This window comes from Homarus americanus, unplaced genomic scaffold (genome assembly GCF_018991925.1).
Source record: "Homarus americanus isolate GMGI-L3 unplaced genomic scaffold, GMGI_Hamer_2.0 scaffold25013, whole genome shotgun sequence".
Lineage (NCBI taxonomy): Eukaryota > Metazoa > Arthropoda > Malacostraca > Decapoda > Nephropidae > Homarus > Homarus americanus.
The window spans coordinates 96,600-114,155 of record NW_024722158.1 but is presented as its reverse complement, the minus strand read 5'-3'; the positions used below and the strand labels follow the sequence as shown (position 1 = coordinate 114,155).

Sequence of the window (17,556 nt, the reverse complement as noted above, 5' to 3'; positions counted from 1 at the left end):
GGAGTCCTATACTACAGTGTTATGAAGGATCACCACACCTACAGGATCCTGGGGTCCTATACTACAGTGTTATGAGGATCACACACCTACAGGATCCTGGGGTCCTATACTACAGTGTTATGAAGGATCATCACTACAGGATCCTGGAGTCTATACTACAGTGTTATGAAGGATCACCACACCTACAGGATCCTGGGAGTCCTATACTACAGTGTTAGAAGGATCACCACACCTACAGGATCCTGGAGTCCTATACTACAGTGTTGGGATCACCACACCTACAGGATCCTGGGAGTCCTATACACAGTGTTATGAAGGATCACCACCTACAGGATCCTGGGAGTCCTATACTACAGTGTTATGAAGGATCACCACCCTACAGGATCCTGGGGTCCTATACTACAGTGTTATGAAGGATCACCACACCTATAGGATCCTGGGAGTCCTACAGTGTTGAGGATCACCACCTACAGGATCCTGGGGTCTATACTACAGTGTTATGAAGGATCACCCCCTACAGGATCCTGGGAGTCCTATACTACAGTGTTATGAAGGATCATCACCCTACAGGATCCTGGGAGTCCTATACAAGTGTTATGAAGGATCCCACACCTACAGGATCCCGGGAGTCCTATACTACAGTGTTAGAGGATCACCACACCTACAGGATCCGGGAGTCCTATACTACAGTGTTATGAAGGATCACCACACCTACAGGATCCTGGGAGTCCTATACTACAGTGTTATGAAGGATCACCACTACAGGATCCTGGGAGTCCTATACTACAGTGTTATGAAGGATCATCACACCTACAGGATCCTGGGAGTCCTATACTACAGTGTTATGAAGGATCACCACTAGGATCTGGGGAGTCCTATACTACAGTGTTATGAAGGATCATCCCCTACAGGATCCTGGGGTCTATACAGTGTTGAAGGATCACCACACCTACAGGATCCAGTCCTATACTACAGTGTTGAAGGATCACCACACCTAGGATCCTGGGAGTCCTATACTACAGTGTTATGAGGATCACCACACCTACAGGATCCTGGGAGTCCTATACTACAGTATGAAGGATCACCACACCTACAGGATCCTGGGGTCCTATACTACAGTGTTATGAAGGATCACCACACCTACAGGATCCTGGGAGTCCTATACTACAGTGTTATGAAGGATCACCACACCTACAGGATCCTGGGAGTCCTATACTACAGTGTTATGAAGGATCACCACACCTACAGGATCCTGGAGTCCTATACTACAGTGTTATGAAGGATCACCACCTACAGGATCCGGGAGTCCTATACTACAGTGTTATGAAGGATCACCACACCTACAGGATCCTGGGGTCCTATACTACAGTGTTATGAGGATCACCACCTACAGGATCCGAGTCCTATACTACAGTGTTATGAAGTCATCACACCTACAGGATCCTGGGAGTCCTATACTACAGTGTTATGAAGGATCACCACCTACAGGATCCTGGGAGTCCTATACTACAGTGTTATGAAGGATCACCACCCTACAGGATCCTGGAGTCCTATACTACGTTATAAGGATCATCACCCTACAGGATCCTGGGGTCCTATACTACAGTGTTATGAAGGATCATCACACCTACAGGATCCGGGAGTCCTATACTACAGTGTTATGAAGGATCCACACCTACAGGATCCGGAGTCCTATACTACAGTGTTATGAAGGATCACCACCCCTACAGGATCCTGGGAGTCCTATACTACAGTGTTATGAAGGATCATCACACCTACAGGATCCTGGGAGTCCTATACTACAGTGTTATGAAGGATCACCACCCCTACAGGATCCTGGGAGTCCTATACTACAGTGTTATGAAGGATCACCACCCCTACAGGATCCTGGGAGTCCTATACTACAGTGTTATGAAGGATCATCACACCTACAGGATCCTGGGAGTCCTATACTACAGTGTTATGAAGGATCACCACCCCTACAGGATCCTGGGAGTCCTATACTACAGTGTTATGAAGGATCACCACCCCTACAGGATCCTGGGAGTCCTATACTACAGTGTTATGAAGGATCATCACACCTACAGGATCCTGGGAGTCCTATACTACAGTGTTATGAAGGATCACCACCCCTACAGGATCCTGGGAGTCCTATACTACAGTGTTATGAAGGATCACTACACCTACAGGATCCTGGGAGTCCTATACTACAGTGTTATGAAGGATCATCACACCTACAGTGATCCTGGGAGTCCTATACTACAGTGTTATGAAGGATCACTAGACCTACAGGATCCTGGGAGTCCTATACTGTGTTAAGTGAAGGATCATCACCCCTATGGATCCTGGGAGTCCTATACTACAGTGTTATGGAAGGATCATCACACCTACAGGATCCTGGGAGTCCTATACTACAGTGTTATGAAGGATCATCACACCTAAGAAAATCCTGGGAGTCTCTATACTACAGTGTTATGAAGGATCACCACACCCCACAGTGATCCTGGGAGTCTTATACTGAGTGTTATGAAGGATCACCACACCCAAGTGGAGATCCTGGGGAGTCCTATCACAGTGCTATGAAGGATCACCACACCTACAGGATCCTGGGGAGTCCTATACTACAGTGTTATGAAGGATCACCACACCTACAGGATCCTGGGAGTCCTATACTACAGTGTTATGAAGGATCACCACACCTACAGGATCCTGGGAGTCCTATACTACAGTGTTATGAAGGATCACCACACCTACAGGATCCTGGGAGTCCTATACTACAGTGTTATGAAGGATCATCACACCTACAGGATCCTGGGAGTCCTATACTACAGTGTTATGAAGGATCACCACACCTACAGGATCCTGGGAGTCCTATACTACAGTGTTATGAAGGATCACCACCCCTATAGGATCCTGGGAGTCCTATACTACAGTGTTATGAAGGATCACCACACCTACAGGATCCTGGGAGTCCTATACTACAGTGTTATGAAGGATCATCACACCTACAGGATCCTGGGAGTCCTATACTACAGTGTTATGAAGGATCACCACACCTACAGGATCCTGGGAGTCCTATACTACAGTGTTATGAAGGATCACCACACCTACAGGATCCTGGGAGTCCTATACTACAGTGTTATGAAGGATCACCACACCTACAGGATCCTGGGAGTCCTATACTACAGTGTTATGAAGGATCACCACACCTACAGGATCCTGGGAGTCCTATACTACAGTGTTATGAAGGATCATCACACCTACAGGATCCTGGGAGTCCTATACTACAGTGTTATGAAGGATCACCACACCTACAGGATCCTGGGAGTCCTATACTACAGTGTTATGAAGGATCACCACACCTACAGGATCCTGGGAGTCCTATACTACAGTGTTATGAAGGATCACCACACCTACAGGATCCTGGGAGTCCTATACTACAGTGTTAACATTAGAACATAAGAATGGAGGAAACTGCGGCGGGCCTATTGGCACATACTGGGCAGTCCCGTTTACACCCAACCCCTATTGCTCATATATCCACCCAACCTATGTTTGAATCTATCCAGCGTATTCTAGTTAATGATGATGTTTGGTAACTTGTTCCACTCGTCCACTACTCTATTTCCAAACCAATTTTACCTATCTTGCTACGAGTTCGCTCCTGGTTGGATACTTTGAGTACCTTTGTTATATCACCTTTGTTTAGCCCTGACTTCCACTTATACATCTCTATCATATCGCCCCTCACTCTACGTCTCTCGAGGGAGTACAAATTAAGATGCTTTAACCTGTCTCTGTACTCAAGGTTCCTAATGCCCGGGATTAGTCTTGTCATTCTCCTCTGAATTCTTTCTAGGGATTCTATATCCATTTTGTAGTACGGTGACCAGAATTGAACTGCGTTATCCAGGTGTGGTCTCACAAGGGCAAGATATAGTTTAGGATGACCTCGCTAGTCTTGTAACTAACACTCCTTTGTATGAACCCAAGTACTTTATTAGCCTTGTTACGAGCAAAAACACATTGTTTACTTGGCTTAAGGTTCCTACTTATCATTACTCCTAAATCTGTCTCGCAGTCGGATTTCTCTATGGCATCGTTGCTCATCTGGTATCTGGTTTCCCTGTTTACATCTCCTATACTGAGTACTTTACATTTGTCCACATTGAATTTCATCTGCCATTTTTCAGACCATTGGAAAAATTTGTTTAGATCTTCCTGTAGTTTTGCGGAGTCCTCGTCAGATTTAATTTAATTTAATGTTATGAAGGATCACCACACCTACAGGATCCTGGGAGTCCTATACTACAGTGTTATGAAGGATCACCACCCCTACAGGATCCTGGGAGTCCTATACTACAGTAAATACAAAATGATCAGTACTTACCAGTCTTTACTTGGTACTTGAGGGCGTCCTTACAGTCGACAAGGATCTGGTCGAGGTTGAGCGGCTTGGCGGGGATTTCCAGTTCAAGCACCTCCTTCAGCTGCTCGGGCTGGTGGAAGTCCAGGATCTTAGAGTTACGGTCGAAGGTTGACCTGATGAAGTCAATGGAGATGTCGGCCACACGAGACAAGAACTCTCTCGTCTCCGGGGCGGCCGTGACGGTGAAGGGGAGGAGATCTGTGTGAGAGAGTGGTGATGGTGAGTACTGATGGTGAGTACTGGTGATGATGGTGAGTACTGGTGATGAGTATTGGTGATGATGGTGAGTACTGATGGTGATGGTGATAATTGGTGGTGATGGTGAGTACTGGTGATGGTGAGCACTGGTGATGATGGTGAGTACTGATGGTGATGGTGACTATTGGTGGTGATGGTGACTATTGGTGGTGATGGTGAGTACTGGTGATGATGGTGAGTACTGATGGTGATGGTGATAATTGGTGGTGATGGTGACTATTGGTGGTGATGGTGAGTACTGGTGATGATGGTGAGTACTGGTGATGATGGTGAGTACTGGTGATGAGCATTGGTGATGATGGTGAGTACTGATGGTGAGTGCTGCTGGTGATGATGGTGAAATTACTGATGGTGAGTACTGGTGATGGTGAGTACTGATGGTGATGGTGATGGTGGTGGTGATGGTGACAATTGGTGGTGATGGTGACTATTGGTGGTGATGGTGAGTACTGATGGTGATGGTGACTATTGGTGGTGATGGTGACTATTGGTGGTGATGGTGAGTACTGATGGTGAGAACTGGCGATGATGGTGAGTACTGATGGTGATGGTGACTATTGGTGGTGATGGTGACTATTGGTGGTGGTGGTGAGTGCTGATGGTGAGTACTGGTGATGATGGTGAGTACTGATGGTGAGTACTGGTGATGATGGTGAGTACTGATGGTGATGGTGATGGTGGTGGTGATGGTGGTACTGGTGATGGTGAGCACTGGTGACGAGTGCTAGTGGTGATGTGAAGTACTGATGGTGATGGTGATGGTGGTGGTGATGGTGAGTACTGGTGGTGAGTGCCTGAGTGGTGATGGCAAGTACTCATGGTGAATTACTGGTGGTGATGGTGAGTACTGATGGTGATGGGTGAGTACTGATGGTGAGTACTGGTGGTGAGTACTGGTGGTGATGGTGAGTGCAGTGGTGATGGTGAGTACTGGTGATGATGGTGACTGGTGGTGATGGTACTGATGAGTGGTGAGTACTGGTGATGATGGTGACTATTGGTGGTGATGGTGAGTACTGATGGTGATGGTGACTATTGGTGATGATGGTGGTGCTGGTGATGATGGTGACTATTGGTGGTGATGGTGGTACTGGTGATGGTGACTATTGGTGGTGATGGTGATTACTGATGGTGATGGTGAGTACTGGTGATGATGGTGACTATTGGTGATGATGGTGAGTACTGGTGATGATGGGTGACTATTGGTGGTGATGGTGACTATTGGTGGTGATGGTGAGTACTGGTGATGATGGTGAGTACTGGTGGTGATGGTGATAATTGGTGGTGATGGTGAGTACTGGTGATGATGGTGACTATTGGTGGTGATGGTGAGTACTGATGGTGATGGTGAGTACTGATGGTGATGGTGGTGAGTACTGATGATGGTGGTGAGTACTGATGGTGATGGTGAGTACTGATGGTGATGGTGAGTACTGGTGGTGATAGTGAGTGCTGATGGTGGTGGGTGAGAGTACTGATGGTGATGGTGAGTACTGATGGTGATAGTCTGCTGATGGTGATGGTGAGTACTGGTGGTGGTGGTGGTGGTACTGATGGTGATGGTGGAGTACTGGTGGTGATGGTGGTACTGGTGGCTGGTGGTGGTGGTGAGTACTGGTGGTGATGAGTGGTGCCAGTGGTGGTGGTGAGTACTGATGGTGATGGTGAGTACTGATGGTGATAGTCTGTACTGATGGTGATGGTGAGTACTGGTGGTGGTGGTGGTGAGTACTGATGGTGATGGTGAGTACTGGTGGTGATGGTGAGTACTGGTGGTGGTGGTGGTGAGTGCTGGTGGTGATAGTGGTACTGATGGTGATAATGAGTACTGGTGGTGATGGTGAGTACTGGTGGTAGTGGTGGTGAGTGCTGGTGGTGATAGTGAAGATGTTGATAATGATGGTTGTGATGAGGTTAGTGATGATGATGACGAGGAGGATGAAGGCCAGTATACAGCGGTGACGGTCAACTATGGTGGTTTCTAGTTTTATTTATTTTTACTTTGTATTTATTTATTTTTTATTTTTTTTATTTTTTTACGGGAATTAGCCCACCCAGGCACAGGTGAATGACCCACATCAGGGCCTGGGGGTGAATATGTAGTAGTAATAATAATAATAATAATAATAATAATAATAATAATAATAATAATAATAATAATAATAATAATAATAATAATAATAATAATAATAATAATAATAATAATAATAATAATAATAATAATAATAACAATAATAATAATAATAATAATAATAATAATAATAATAATAATAATATTAACTCCCTGTGGTTAAACTGATTCACGGGAATGAGTCTCCGACCTGACTTATCCTGACTGTCTTCTGGTGCGGGTGTGTTGTTTTATCTCGTTTGGGGTCGATACTGCTTCAGTTTGGGAGGGAGCGAACTTTTGTCCACGATAGTGCCTCCCTGGTTGGTCAATAGTGTTAGAGCAGCTATCTTTCTCTATATAGTTGATTCTACGTTAGGCTAGGTGAGGTTAGGCTGGCGACACACTGGGCACTTTCCTCCAATCATGTTGCCCGTTTTGCTGGCCGCTGGCCTGATGGCCCAGCAAGCAGCAGGATTTCGGCTGTTGCTAGAAATGGACAACGGTTTGGCGGGGATCTTTGCTGACCGTATTAGTGCTCAAATGAGCTTCATATAATTTTAAGTAAATATTTAGATAAATCATGAAACAATAATAATCAAAAATATAACATAAACGGTGACACATTTCTATTTATTTTTGTCACTTTAAAACTTTTTTAGTATTATTAAATAATTGTTCAGGGTCTTCTTTGACCAGCCATCCGCCTCCACTTTTAAAGAAACTTCGCCTCGCATCCATTTGTCTTATTTTTAGCTTTTGCAGACGCCTCACATGCTTCAGTAATTGAAGAACTATTGCACAATCCTGCAAGGCTCAACTGTAGTCACGGGATCCATGGTGAACCTCGTCTTGACACTTTGTTGTTGTTTTCGTTGAGTTGGGCAGACGGGCCAACAAAACATCCCAGTGTGACGCAAAACTTCTCTGTCTTGCTGGCCGGGCCGTGTCTGCCAATATGTTGGGAGGAAAGTGTCCAGTGTGCCGCCGCCTTTATAGTCGGGTTTTTAGTTGACGATACAAGCCCCGCCCCTCTAGCAAATGTTCGATTAATAACGATATATCTGAAATAACTCCATATACCTGTATAACTGCTGAGTGTAGAGATATAACTCCTTGAAAACGTTAACTTTCAGTGTATGAGCGGAAAGAACGTTTGAGATGAACATTTGCCGTCGAAGTCACAAACAAATTCACGTAATTACAAAACTGCCAAAACTGGAATCCACCAAAAATATCCACACCCAAATTATTATAAAGAAAATGATTAACACAAAATCAAAGAAAACAACAAAAGAATCCCCCCCCCAAAAAAAAAAATTTCCTCGGAAGACGTCAAAAAAAGTCTTGGAAATATTATAGTGTGGAGGAGTGTGAAGGACAAATCCCTGACGACTTTTAGGGCGAACTAATGCATTTTAGCAGATGGTGCCGAGTGTCACATGGCCGCTCCCAGACCGCGTGTTTACCTCCGGATTACTGACTGACTCGCTCACATCTCTCCACTCTCTCTCTTTCTTTCCGTCCTTCTCTCTCTCCCTCACCCCCCTCTCTCTCCTTCGTACTTACTCACTTTACCTTAACTAGATACGTTCATTAAGCACCAATTTAAAGATAAAATTAAAGTACCTGTCCAGAGTCTATCTAAATATTTCGTATGGTAATTTTATCTCCAAACTGGTGTTAAATGAACGTATCTAGTTAAGGATATGTTAGATTTAATCCCATTTGGTTTTATTTCATTTGGTGTAATTAGAAAAAATCATGAGTTCTATAAGAGTTAGTTAGACGAGAGTTAGGTAGGTGAGTTCACGGTTCGCGCTGTCAGAACTCATAGCTAGGCTGACCGATGCCTCCAAGTGAGTGGCGCGTTTTAGCAGATAAGATTGTTTATATTGCCACCTTCTCCCCCACCCCCCCCCGGTCCCCCGTCACTTAGACTTTATTTAATTTGGTAGTTGTGTGGTGAATTTGGTAGTTGTGTGGTGAATTTTGGTCAGTTGTAGTGGTAATTTGGTAGTTGTGTGGTGAATTTGGTAGTTGTGTGGTGAATTTGGTAGTTGTGTGGTGAATTTGGTCGTTGTGTGGTGAATTTGGTGGAATATTGGCGTAAGTTTTTTTTTTTTTGTGCGTGTGTGTGTTTTGAGTCAGGTGTATCCATGACAACAGTAGGAAGGAACTAATACTCAGCACCAAGTTCTACGTCATCACACGTCATATACGTAAACCAATCATGTACCTTTTCGTCATTAATACGTCATAAATATGTACCAATCATGTCCATTTACATAGTTACACGTCAAATACGTAAACCAATCATGTACCTTTTCGTCACCTACACGCCACACATCTTCACCAATCATACATTATTTACTTCACTACGTCACTCAGTAGATAAACAAATGAAGTTGGGTCAGGCAACGAAATGTATTTTACCTCCCTCTCTTCACCTTCCCTCCTTCCCTCCCTCCCTCCTCCTCTCTTCTCACCTTCCTCCCTCCTCCTCCCTTCACCTTCCTCCTCCTCCCTCCCTCCCTTCACCTTCCTCCTCCCCTCCCTCCATCCCTCTCTTCACCTTCCTCCTTCCCTTCCTTCCTCCCCACCCTCCCTCCCCTTCACCTTCCTCCCTCCTCCTCCCTCCCTTAACCGCCCTCCTTACATCCTTCACCCTCCCCTCCTCCTCTCACCCTCCCTCCTCCTCCCTCCCTTCTTTTACCTCCCTCCCTCCCTCCATCCCTCTCTTCACCTTCCCTCCTTCCTTCTCCACCTCCCTCCCTCCACTTCCTCCCCCCTCCCTCCCTCCTTAACCCCACCCTCCATACATCCTTCACCCTCCTCCCTCCTCTCCCACCTCCCTCCCCTACATCCCTCACCTCCCTCCCTACCCCACCCCCCTCGTCCCGATGGTCCAACAGGACAAGAAAAATCAACTGATAGCAAGTCCAGCGACTTTGGAAATCCCGAAGGAGAATAAATCCCCTCCCTTCTTCCTCCATATGTGTGTGTGTGTGTGGGTGTGTGGGTGTGTGTGTGTGGGTGTGTGTGTGGGTGTGGGTGTGGGTGTGTGTGTGTGTGGGTGTGGGCGTGTGTGTGTGTGGGGGGGGGTGTGTGTGGAAATGTGTGTATGTGTGGGTGTGTGTGTATGTGTGGGGTGTGTGTGTGTGTGTGTGTGTGGGTGTGGGTGTGGGTGTGTGTGTGTGTGGGTGTGGGTGTGTGTGTGTGTGTGGGGTGTGTGGTGTGTGTGTGTGGGGTGTGTGTGTGTGTGTGTGTGTGTGTGTGTGTGTGTGGGTGTGGGTGTGTGTGTGTGTGGGGGTGTGTGGGTGTGTGTGTGTGTGTGGGGGGTGTGGGTGTGTGTGTGCGTGGGTGTGTGTGTGTGTGTGTGTGTGGGGGGGGGGTGTGGGTGTGTGTGTGTGTAATAATAATAATAATAATAATTAACGGTTTATTGAAAGAGCTTGGCAGCCAGAAGGCTGAAAATATACAGTTACATATTTGGGGAATGGGTTACGAATTACAAATATAGTAAGTGTTACAAGAAGTATTAATACTTCGACAATAGATATTTTTTAAGAGATGATTTAAAGGAAGGGAGCGTAGTCTTTGCTGGGATGTGTGGGGGTAAGTTGTTCCATACCTTCACACCGTGATATTTTATGGAGGTCTGGGACTGAGAGGAGCGCATGGGGGGGGGTTGGTCTTAGTAGCTCTGGGTGCCTTAAGTTGTATCTCTGATTATTCCGGAACTCAAAGTAATTATTGTCAAGCAAGTGATTGATAGATTTGTAAACAAAGAGGGCACAGCAGTAGGTGTTAATATCCTCGAATTTTAACATTTTCAATTTAGCAAATTTTTCGCTTGTGTGATCTGTTTTTTTTTTTTTCAAGTAGGTCATTGTCCGTACAACTCTCTTTTGTGCAGTAATCAGGGATTGTGTTTTTGAAGAGCCAGAGGCCCCCCATAGTATGTGACAGTGTATCAGGTATTGGTAAACAAGATCATGATAGATTTCTTTCATTGCTGTGAGAGTGAGTGACTGTCGAATGTGATACATGATACCGCACTGTTTATTGACTTTACCTGAATGGCTTGTATGTGGTTTCTCCAGTTAAGTTTCTCATCAACAATAACTCCGAGGAATTTAGTATTTTGTTCGCGTTTGAGGACTGTATTACCAAGGTACAGGGGGTTTAAGTCTGGGGGTAAGTTTTTCCTTCTGTGAAAGATCGTGTAGTGGGTTTTCTCAAGGTTTAAGGTCAGATTATTATGTATTGCCCAGGTCCTAACTTTAGTCAATTAAGTGTTCATAGTTCTCATATAGGAATGGAGGTCTGAGTTGCTGGCATAGAGATTCCTATTGTCTGCAAATAAGTTGTATTTTATGAGTGCTGGCGTGGACTATGTCATTTATGTATAACAAAAACAGTACTGGACCGAGAATGGAACCTTGGGGGACGTCATACAAGATTGGTGAGGAGTTAAATTGGTGGTTATTGGAGCAGACATACTGCATCCTGCTGGACAGATAGGAGGTAAACCAATTGCGGGACAGGCCCCTAACGTCGTAATGTTCAAGCTTTGAAAGTAGGATGGTATGTATGTACAGGTATGTATGTATAGGTATGTATGTATGTATGTATGTATGTATGTATGTATGTATGTATGTATATGCCATGGCCGCCACAGTGTGTAATATTGGAAATTATTCATATTTCTTTACCTAACCTACCCAAACTTAACTTAACCTAACCTAACCATTCCACTTTACATCTCGACTTGGGTCAGTCAGGAGAGTTGAAGTTATTATTACGTCACTAAAACAGACCAATTAGAAGTATTTACGTCATTATTACGTCACTAAAATAAACCAATTAGAAGTATTTACGTCATTATTATGTCACTAAAATAAACCAATTAGAAGTATTTACGTCATTATTACGTCACTAAAATAAACCAATTAGAAGTATTTACGTCATTATTACGTCACTAAAACTACCAATTATGTTTCTCTTCGTCATGAACATGTCACTCATCCTCACCAATCATGTGCTCAGATTCCAAAAGTCCTCAAGAATATTGATTCCAAGATTCCAGGACTCTAGATTCCAAGATTCCAGGACTATATATTCCAAGATTTCAGGATTATAGATTCCAAGATTCTAGGACTATAGATTCCAAGATTCCAGGAATTTATATTCCAAAATTCCAGGACTATAGATTTCAAGACCATAAATTCCAAGATTCCAGGACTATAAATTTCAAGATTATAGATTCCAAAATTCCAGGAATAAATATTCCAAAATTCCATGACTATAGATTTCAAGACTAAATAAATTCCAAGATTCCAGGACTATAGATTCCAAGATTCTAGGACTATAGATTCCAAGATTCCAGGACTATAGATTCCTGGACTATAGATTTCAAGACTATAAATTCCAAGATTCCAGGACTATAGATTCCAAGATTTTAGGTCTATAGATTCCAAGACTATAGATTCCGGGACTATAGATTTCAAGACTATAGGTTCCAAGATTCTAGAACTATAGATTCCAAGATTCCAGGACTATAGATTTCAATTCTATAAATTCCAAGATTCCAGGACTATAGATTTCAAGACTATAAATTCCAAGATTCCAGGACTATAGATTCCAGGACTATAAATTCCAAGATTCCAGGACTATAGATCCCAAGAAACGATACCATTTCTTTTAAATCCAGGATTTCTGAAGAAAGTGATTTCAGCCTCAGGTTCTGACATTCCAATATTCCAAGAATCCGGCATTCCCGTGCTCCTGGAAATCCGAAAAATAATTATTATTGTAGGAGCTCGAGGCAGCATTCCAAGATTCCAGGAATATTGATGAAGTAAACTTTGTTATGTTGAAGAACTTAGGAACTCCCTCCTCTATGATCCTGTAGTACGCTGAGTGAGAGGTTGGTTGTGATGCAAGTTTTGTATTTTTCAAGATTCAGGAGTTAACAGACTAACGATAACCAGATAACACAGGATTTACAATTTCTAAAAATCCAAGACTCTAAACTTCCAAGATTCTAATATTCCCGGATTCTACTTTATCGAGATCCCAGTTTTGAAGATTCCACCATTCTAAGACTCTCTAGTGAGTGATGTCTGACGAAATCTACCCAAGGCAGTACCGTACACATCAGCCTACCACGAGAAGCACACCACACACCCCGTGACTCCCAAGCACACGACAACAGAGCCCGGGAGGAGGACCCCAGCAGTACCAGACCGGCAGGTAGCCCCCAGCACTGAGCCTGAGTGAGTCAGAGGGTGAAGTGATATACCTTAGTGGCAAGTGTATCTACGTCACGTTTAGGTCTGGCTAGTAAAGGTTAGGTTAGGTTAGGTTAGGTTAGGTTAGGTTAGACCATTTATTTTGTTACAATTTATAACTTAAAAATGTCGTCTATTTCTTGTAATGATTATTTTCTATTTACTTGTTAACTTGTTTATGTCATTTACATTTTCATTTACAAATTTGTCATCTGTTTACACTCCCTTCCTCTCCTCCTGTTTACATATCCATTTCATATTATGTAAGCGAGTTCCTTACTGCCATGAGCCGCTCTCCCGACGCGGCTGACTCACGGTACACAGCCACTGGTCGTTGTCCCTCGGTCTATGTTTTCTCGTCGTCTGTGTTTGTCATATTTATTTTATAATATTAAACCTTTTTTTCAAATAGTAAATTTTTTTTATTTATTATTATTATTTTTTTTTTTTTTGGGGGTATTGTCCTCCCTCCCTCCCTCCCTCCTCATTCCTCCCTTTCCCTTCCCTCTTCCGTTTCTTCCTCGCTCCCCCCTCCTCCCTCCCCCTCATTCCTCCCTTCCCTCCCTCCTCTGCTCTTCTTCCTGCCCTCCCTTCCTCCCTCCCTCTCTCCCTTCAGGCAAAATCTGTGAACACGACGAGGCTTTTAATTTGGGAGAGTGTCAGATGATGACTCTCACGGCTCTCTCTCTCTCACGTCTCTCTCTCTCTCGTCTCTACATGCAGTGCCCAGTGTTGTGACCTGTAACAACAACAACAACAACAATAATAATAATAATAATAATAATAATAATAATAATTATAATTATAATTATAATAATAATAATAATAATAATAATAATAATAATAATAATTATAATAATAATAATAATAATAAAGAGATATATAATAACAGATGAAATAGGTACTTGGCAGCTCACAGTATTGCTTTTCCCAGGATGGATGACGACAGTTTGTCCTTGTAATATCACCATTAGTGTCACATATGTTTTTCTAGGACGAACAACGACAGTTTGACCGATACTTTCCTTTGTTGTGGGAACATGAGTGTATTTTGTTCCCAGGAAGAGCGCCGACGACCAGTCTTACGTATATTGCATGATTCTCTTTATGTCTACTGTATAGTATCTTGTTTTTCCAGGACGTTTAGCGACTATAAGGGTGTAACTACTACAACAAGGGTGGTACTATAATACAGGCCACTACTACAACAAGGCACTACTACAACAAGGGTGCTACTACTAACAAGGGTGCCACTATTACAACAAGGGTGCCATTACTATAAACAAGGGTGCCACTACTACAACAAGGGTGGCACTACTACAACAAGGGTACTATTACTATAAGGGTGCCACTACAACAAGGGTGGCACTAATACAACAAGGGTGCCAATTACTAACAAGGGTGCCACAACTACAACAAGGGTGGCACTACTACAACAAGGCAACATAAACAAGGGTGCCACTACTAAACAAGGTGGCACTACTACACCAAGGGTGGCACTACTACAACAAGGGTGCACCCATACAACAAGGGTGGCACTACATAAACAAGGGTGCCATTACTACAACAAGGGTGGCACTACTACAACAAGGGTGGCACTACTACAACAAGGGTGGCACTACTACAACAAGGGTGGCACTACTACAACAAGGGTGGCACTACTACAACAAGTGTGCACTACTACAACAAGGGTGGCACTACTACAAACAAGGGTGAGACTACTACAACAAGGTGCCACTACTACAACAAGGGTGCCACTACTACAACAAGGGTGGCAATACTACAAACAAAAGTATTACTACAACAAGGTGCCAATTATCATAAACAAGGGAAGCACTACATACAACAAGGGCTACTAATACAAATACATTACTACAACAAGGGCACTACTACAACAAGGGTGGCACTACTACAACAAGGGAGCACTACCAAATAAGGGTGGCACTACTACAACAATAAAAAGCACTACTACAAATAAGGTGCTAACTACTACAAAAAAGGGTGCCACTACTACAACAAGGGTGCCACTACTACAACAAGGGTGCTACTACAACAAGCAACATTACAACAAGGGTACTACTACAACAAGGTGCCACTACTACAACAAGGGTAACTACTACAACATGGGTGCTACTTGCTACAAGGGTACACTACTACAAATAAGGGTGCCACTACTACAACAAGGGTGCCACTACTACAACAAGGGTGGCACTACTACAACAAGGGTGCCACTACTACAACAAGGGTGCCACTACTACAACAAGGGTGGCACTACTACAACAAGGGTGTCAACTACTGCAACAAGGGTGGCACCACTACCATTAAAACATTACAAGGGTGGCACTACTACAACAAGGGTGCTACTACTACAAGGGTGGCATAATTGACAACAAGGAAAGCACTACTACAACAAGGAAGCACTACTACAACAAGGGTGCCACTACTACAACAAGGGTGCCACTACTACACAAGGGTGCCACTACTACAACAAGGGTGCCACTACTAACAACAAGGGTGGCACTACTACAACAAGGGTGCCACTACAACAAGGGTGCCACACCATAAGGGTGGCACTACTACAACAAGGGTGCAACTACTACAACAAGGGTGCCACTACTACAACAAGCATACTACAACAAGGGTGCCACTACTACAACAAGGGTGCCACTACTACAACAAGGGAGCACTACTACAACAAGGGTGGCACTAACACAACCAACACAACAAAACAACAACACCAAAGCACTACTACAACAAGGGTGCACACACAAAGGTGCTACACATACAACAAGGGTGGCACTACTACAACAAGGGTGCACTACTACAACAAGGGTGGCACTACTAAACAAGGGTACTACAAGGAGAACAATGAGAAGGGTTGACCTCTTGTTCCTATTGATGGCAGAGACAAAACCTGTTCTGTTTTACCTTGATTACTGGTGAGGAGGGAGGGAGGGAGGGAGGAGGAGGAGGAGGGAGGAGGAGGAGGAGGGAGGGAGGAGGAGGGAGGGAGGAGGGAGGAGAGAGGGATGGAACTTACTGCACTAAAAACTCTTTTCTTCAACACCCTCCCTCCACTCCCCCAACACCCTCCCTCCACTCCCTCAACACCCTCCCTCCCTCCACCTCTTTCCAGACACTGGTCACTGTACACTGTACACTGTACTGTACAGTGTACAGTACAGTATATAATGGTGTACACTGGTCACTGTACAGTACAGTATATAATGGTGTACACTGGTCACTGTACAGTACAGTACACTGTGGTGACCTAACTCCTCAGGTCCACAGTGGTGACAGTCAGGCCACCAGCCACTGGGCCACGACGGCCTAGAACCTTACCATCCTCAGCTGACTGGCACCACAAGGTCCCACGGTCACCACTGTGGACCTGAGCAGTTAGGGCACCACAAGGTCCCACGGTCACCACTGTGGACCTGAGCAGTTAGGGCACCACAAGGTCCCACGGTCACCACTGTGGACCTGAGCAGTTAGGGCACCCAAGGTCCCACCGGTCACCACTGTGGACCTGAGCAGTGGGGCACAAGGTCCCCACGGTCACCACTGTGGACCTGGGCAGTTAGGGGCTCCTAAGGTCCCACGGTCACCACTGTGGACCTGAGCAGTTAGGGCTCCACAAGGTCCCACGGTCACCACTGTGGACCTGAGCAGTTAAGGGCACCACAGGGTCCCACGGTCACCACTGTGGACCTGAGCAGTTAGGGCACCACTGTGGACCTGAGCAGTTAGGGCTCCACAAGGTCCCACGGTCACCACTGTGGACCCTGAGCAGTTAGGGCACCATGAGGTCCCACGGTCACCCTGTGGACCCTGAGCAGTAAAGGGCACCACAAGGTCCCGGTCACCCTGTGGACCTGAGCAGTTAGGGCACCACAGGTCCCACGGTCACCACTGTGGACCTGAGCAGTTAGGGCTCCCAAGGTCCACGGTCACCACTGTGGACCTGAGCAGTTAGGGCACCAAGGTCCCACGGTCACCACTGTGGACCTGGGCAGTTAGGGCACCCAAGGTCCACGGTCACCACTGTGGACCTGAGCAGTTAAGGGCACCACAAGGTCCCACGGTCACCACTGTGGACCTGAGCAGTTAGGGCACCAAGGTCCCACGGTCACCACTGTGGACCTGAGCAGTTAGGGCACCACAAGGTCCCACGGTCACCACTGTGGACCTGAGCAGTTAGGGCTCCCAAGGTCCCACGGTCACCACTGTGGACCTGAGCAGTTAGGGCACCCAAGGTCCCACGGTCACCACTGTGGACCTGAGCAGTTAAGGGCACCACAAGGTCCCACGGTCACCACTGTGGTCCTGAGCAGTTAGGGCCACAGGTCCCACGGTCACCACTGTGGACCTGAGCAGTTAGGGCACCACAAGGTCCCACAGTCACCACTGTGGACCTGGCAGTTAGGGCACCACAAGGTCCCAGTCACCACTGTGGACCTGAG

The 17,556-nt window shown here is 45.3% G+C and overlaps 1 protein-coding gene across 1 annotated transcript in view; it reads right to left on the bottom strand.

Moving 5' to 3' along the window:
• Positions 1 to 12,577, bottom strand: part of LOC121861998 (glutamate decarboxylase-like) — a 66,670-nt gene extending 54,093 nt beyond the window's left edge. The window contains exons 1-2 of the mRNA XM_042359926.1: positions 12,496 to 12,577; positions 4,391 to 4,687 (exon numbers count right to left, since the gene is read on the bottom strand). Of these exons, the coding sequence (XP_042215860.1) occupies positions 4,391 to 4,687; positions 12,496 to 12,577 (379 nt within the window). The remainder of the gene's footprint in view (positions 1 to 4,390; positions 4,688 to 12,495) is intronic.
• Between the last annotated feature and the right edge of the window lie 4,979 nt (positions 12,578 to 17,556).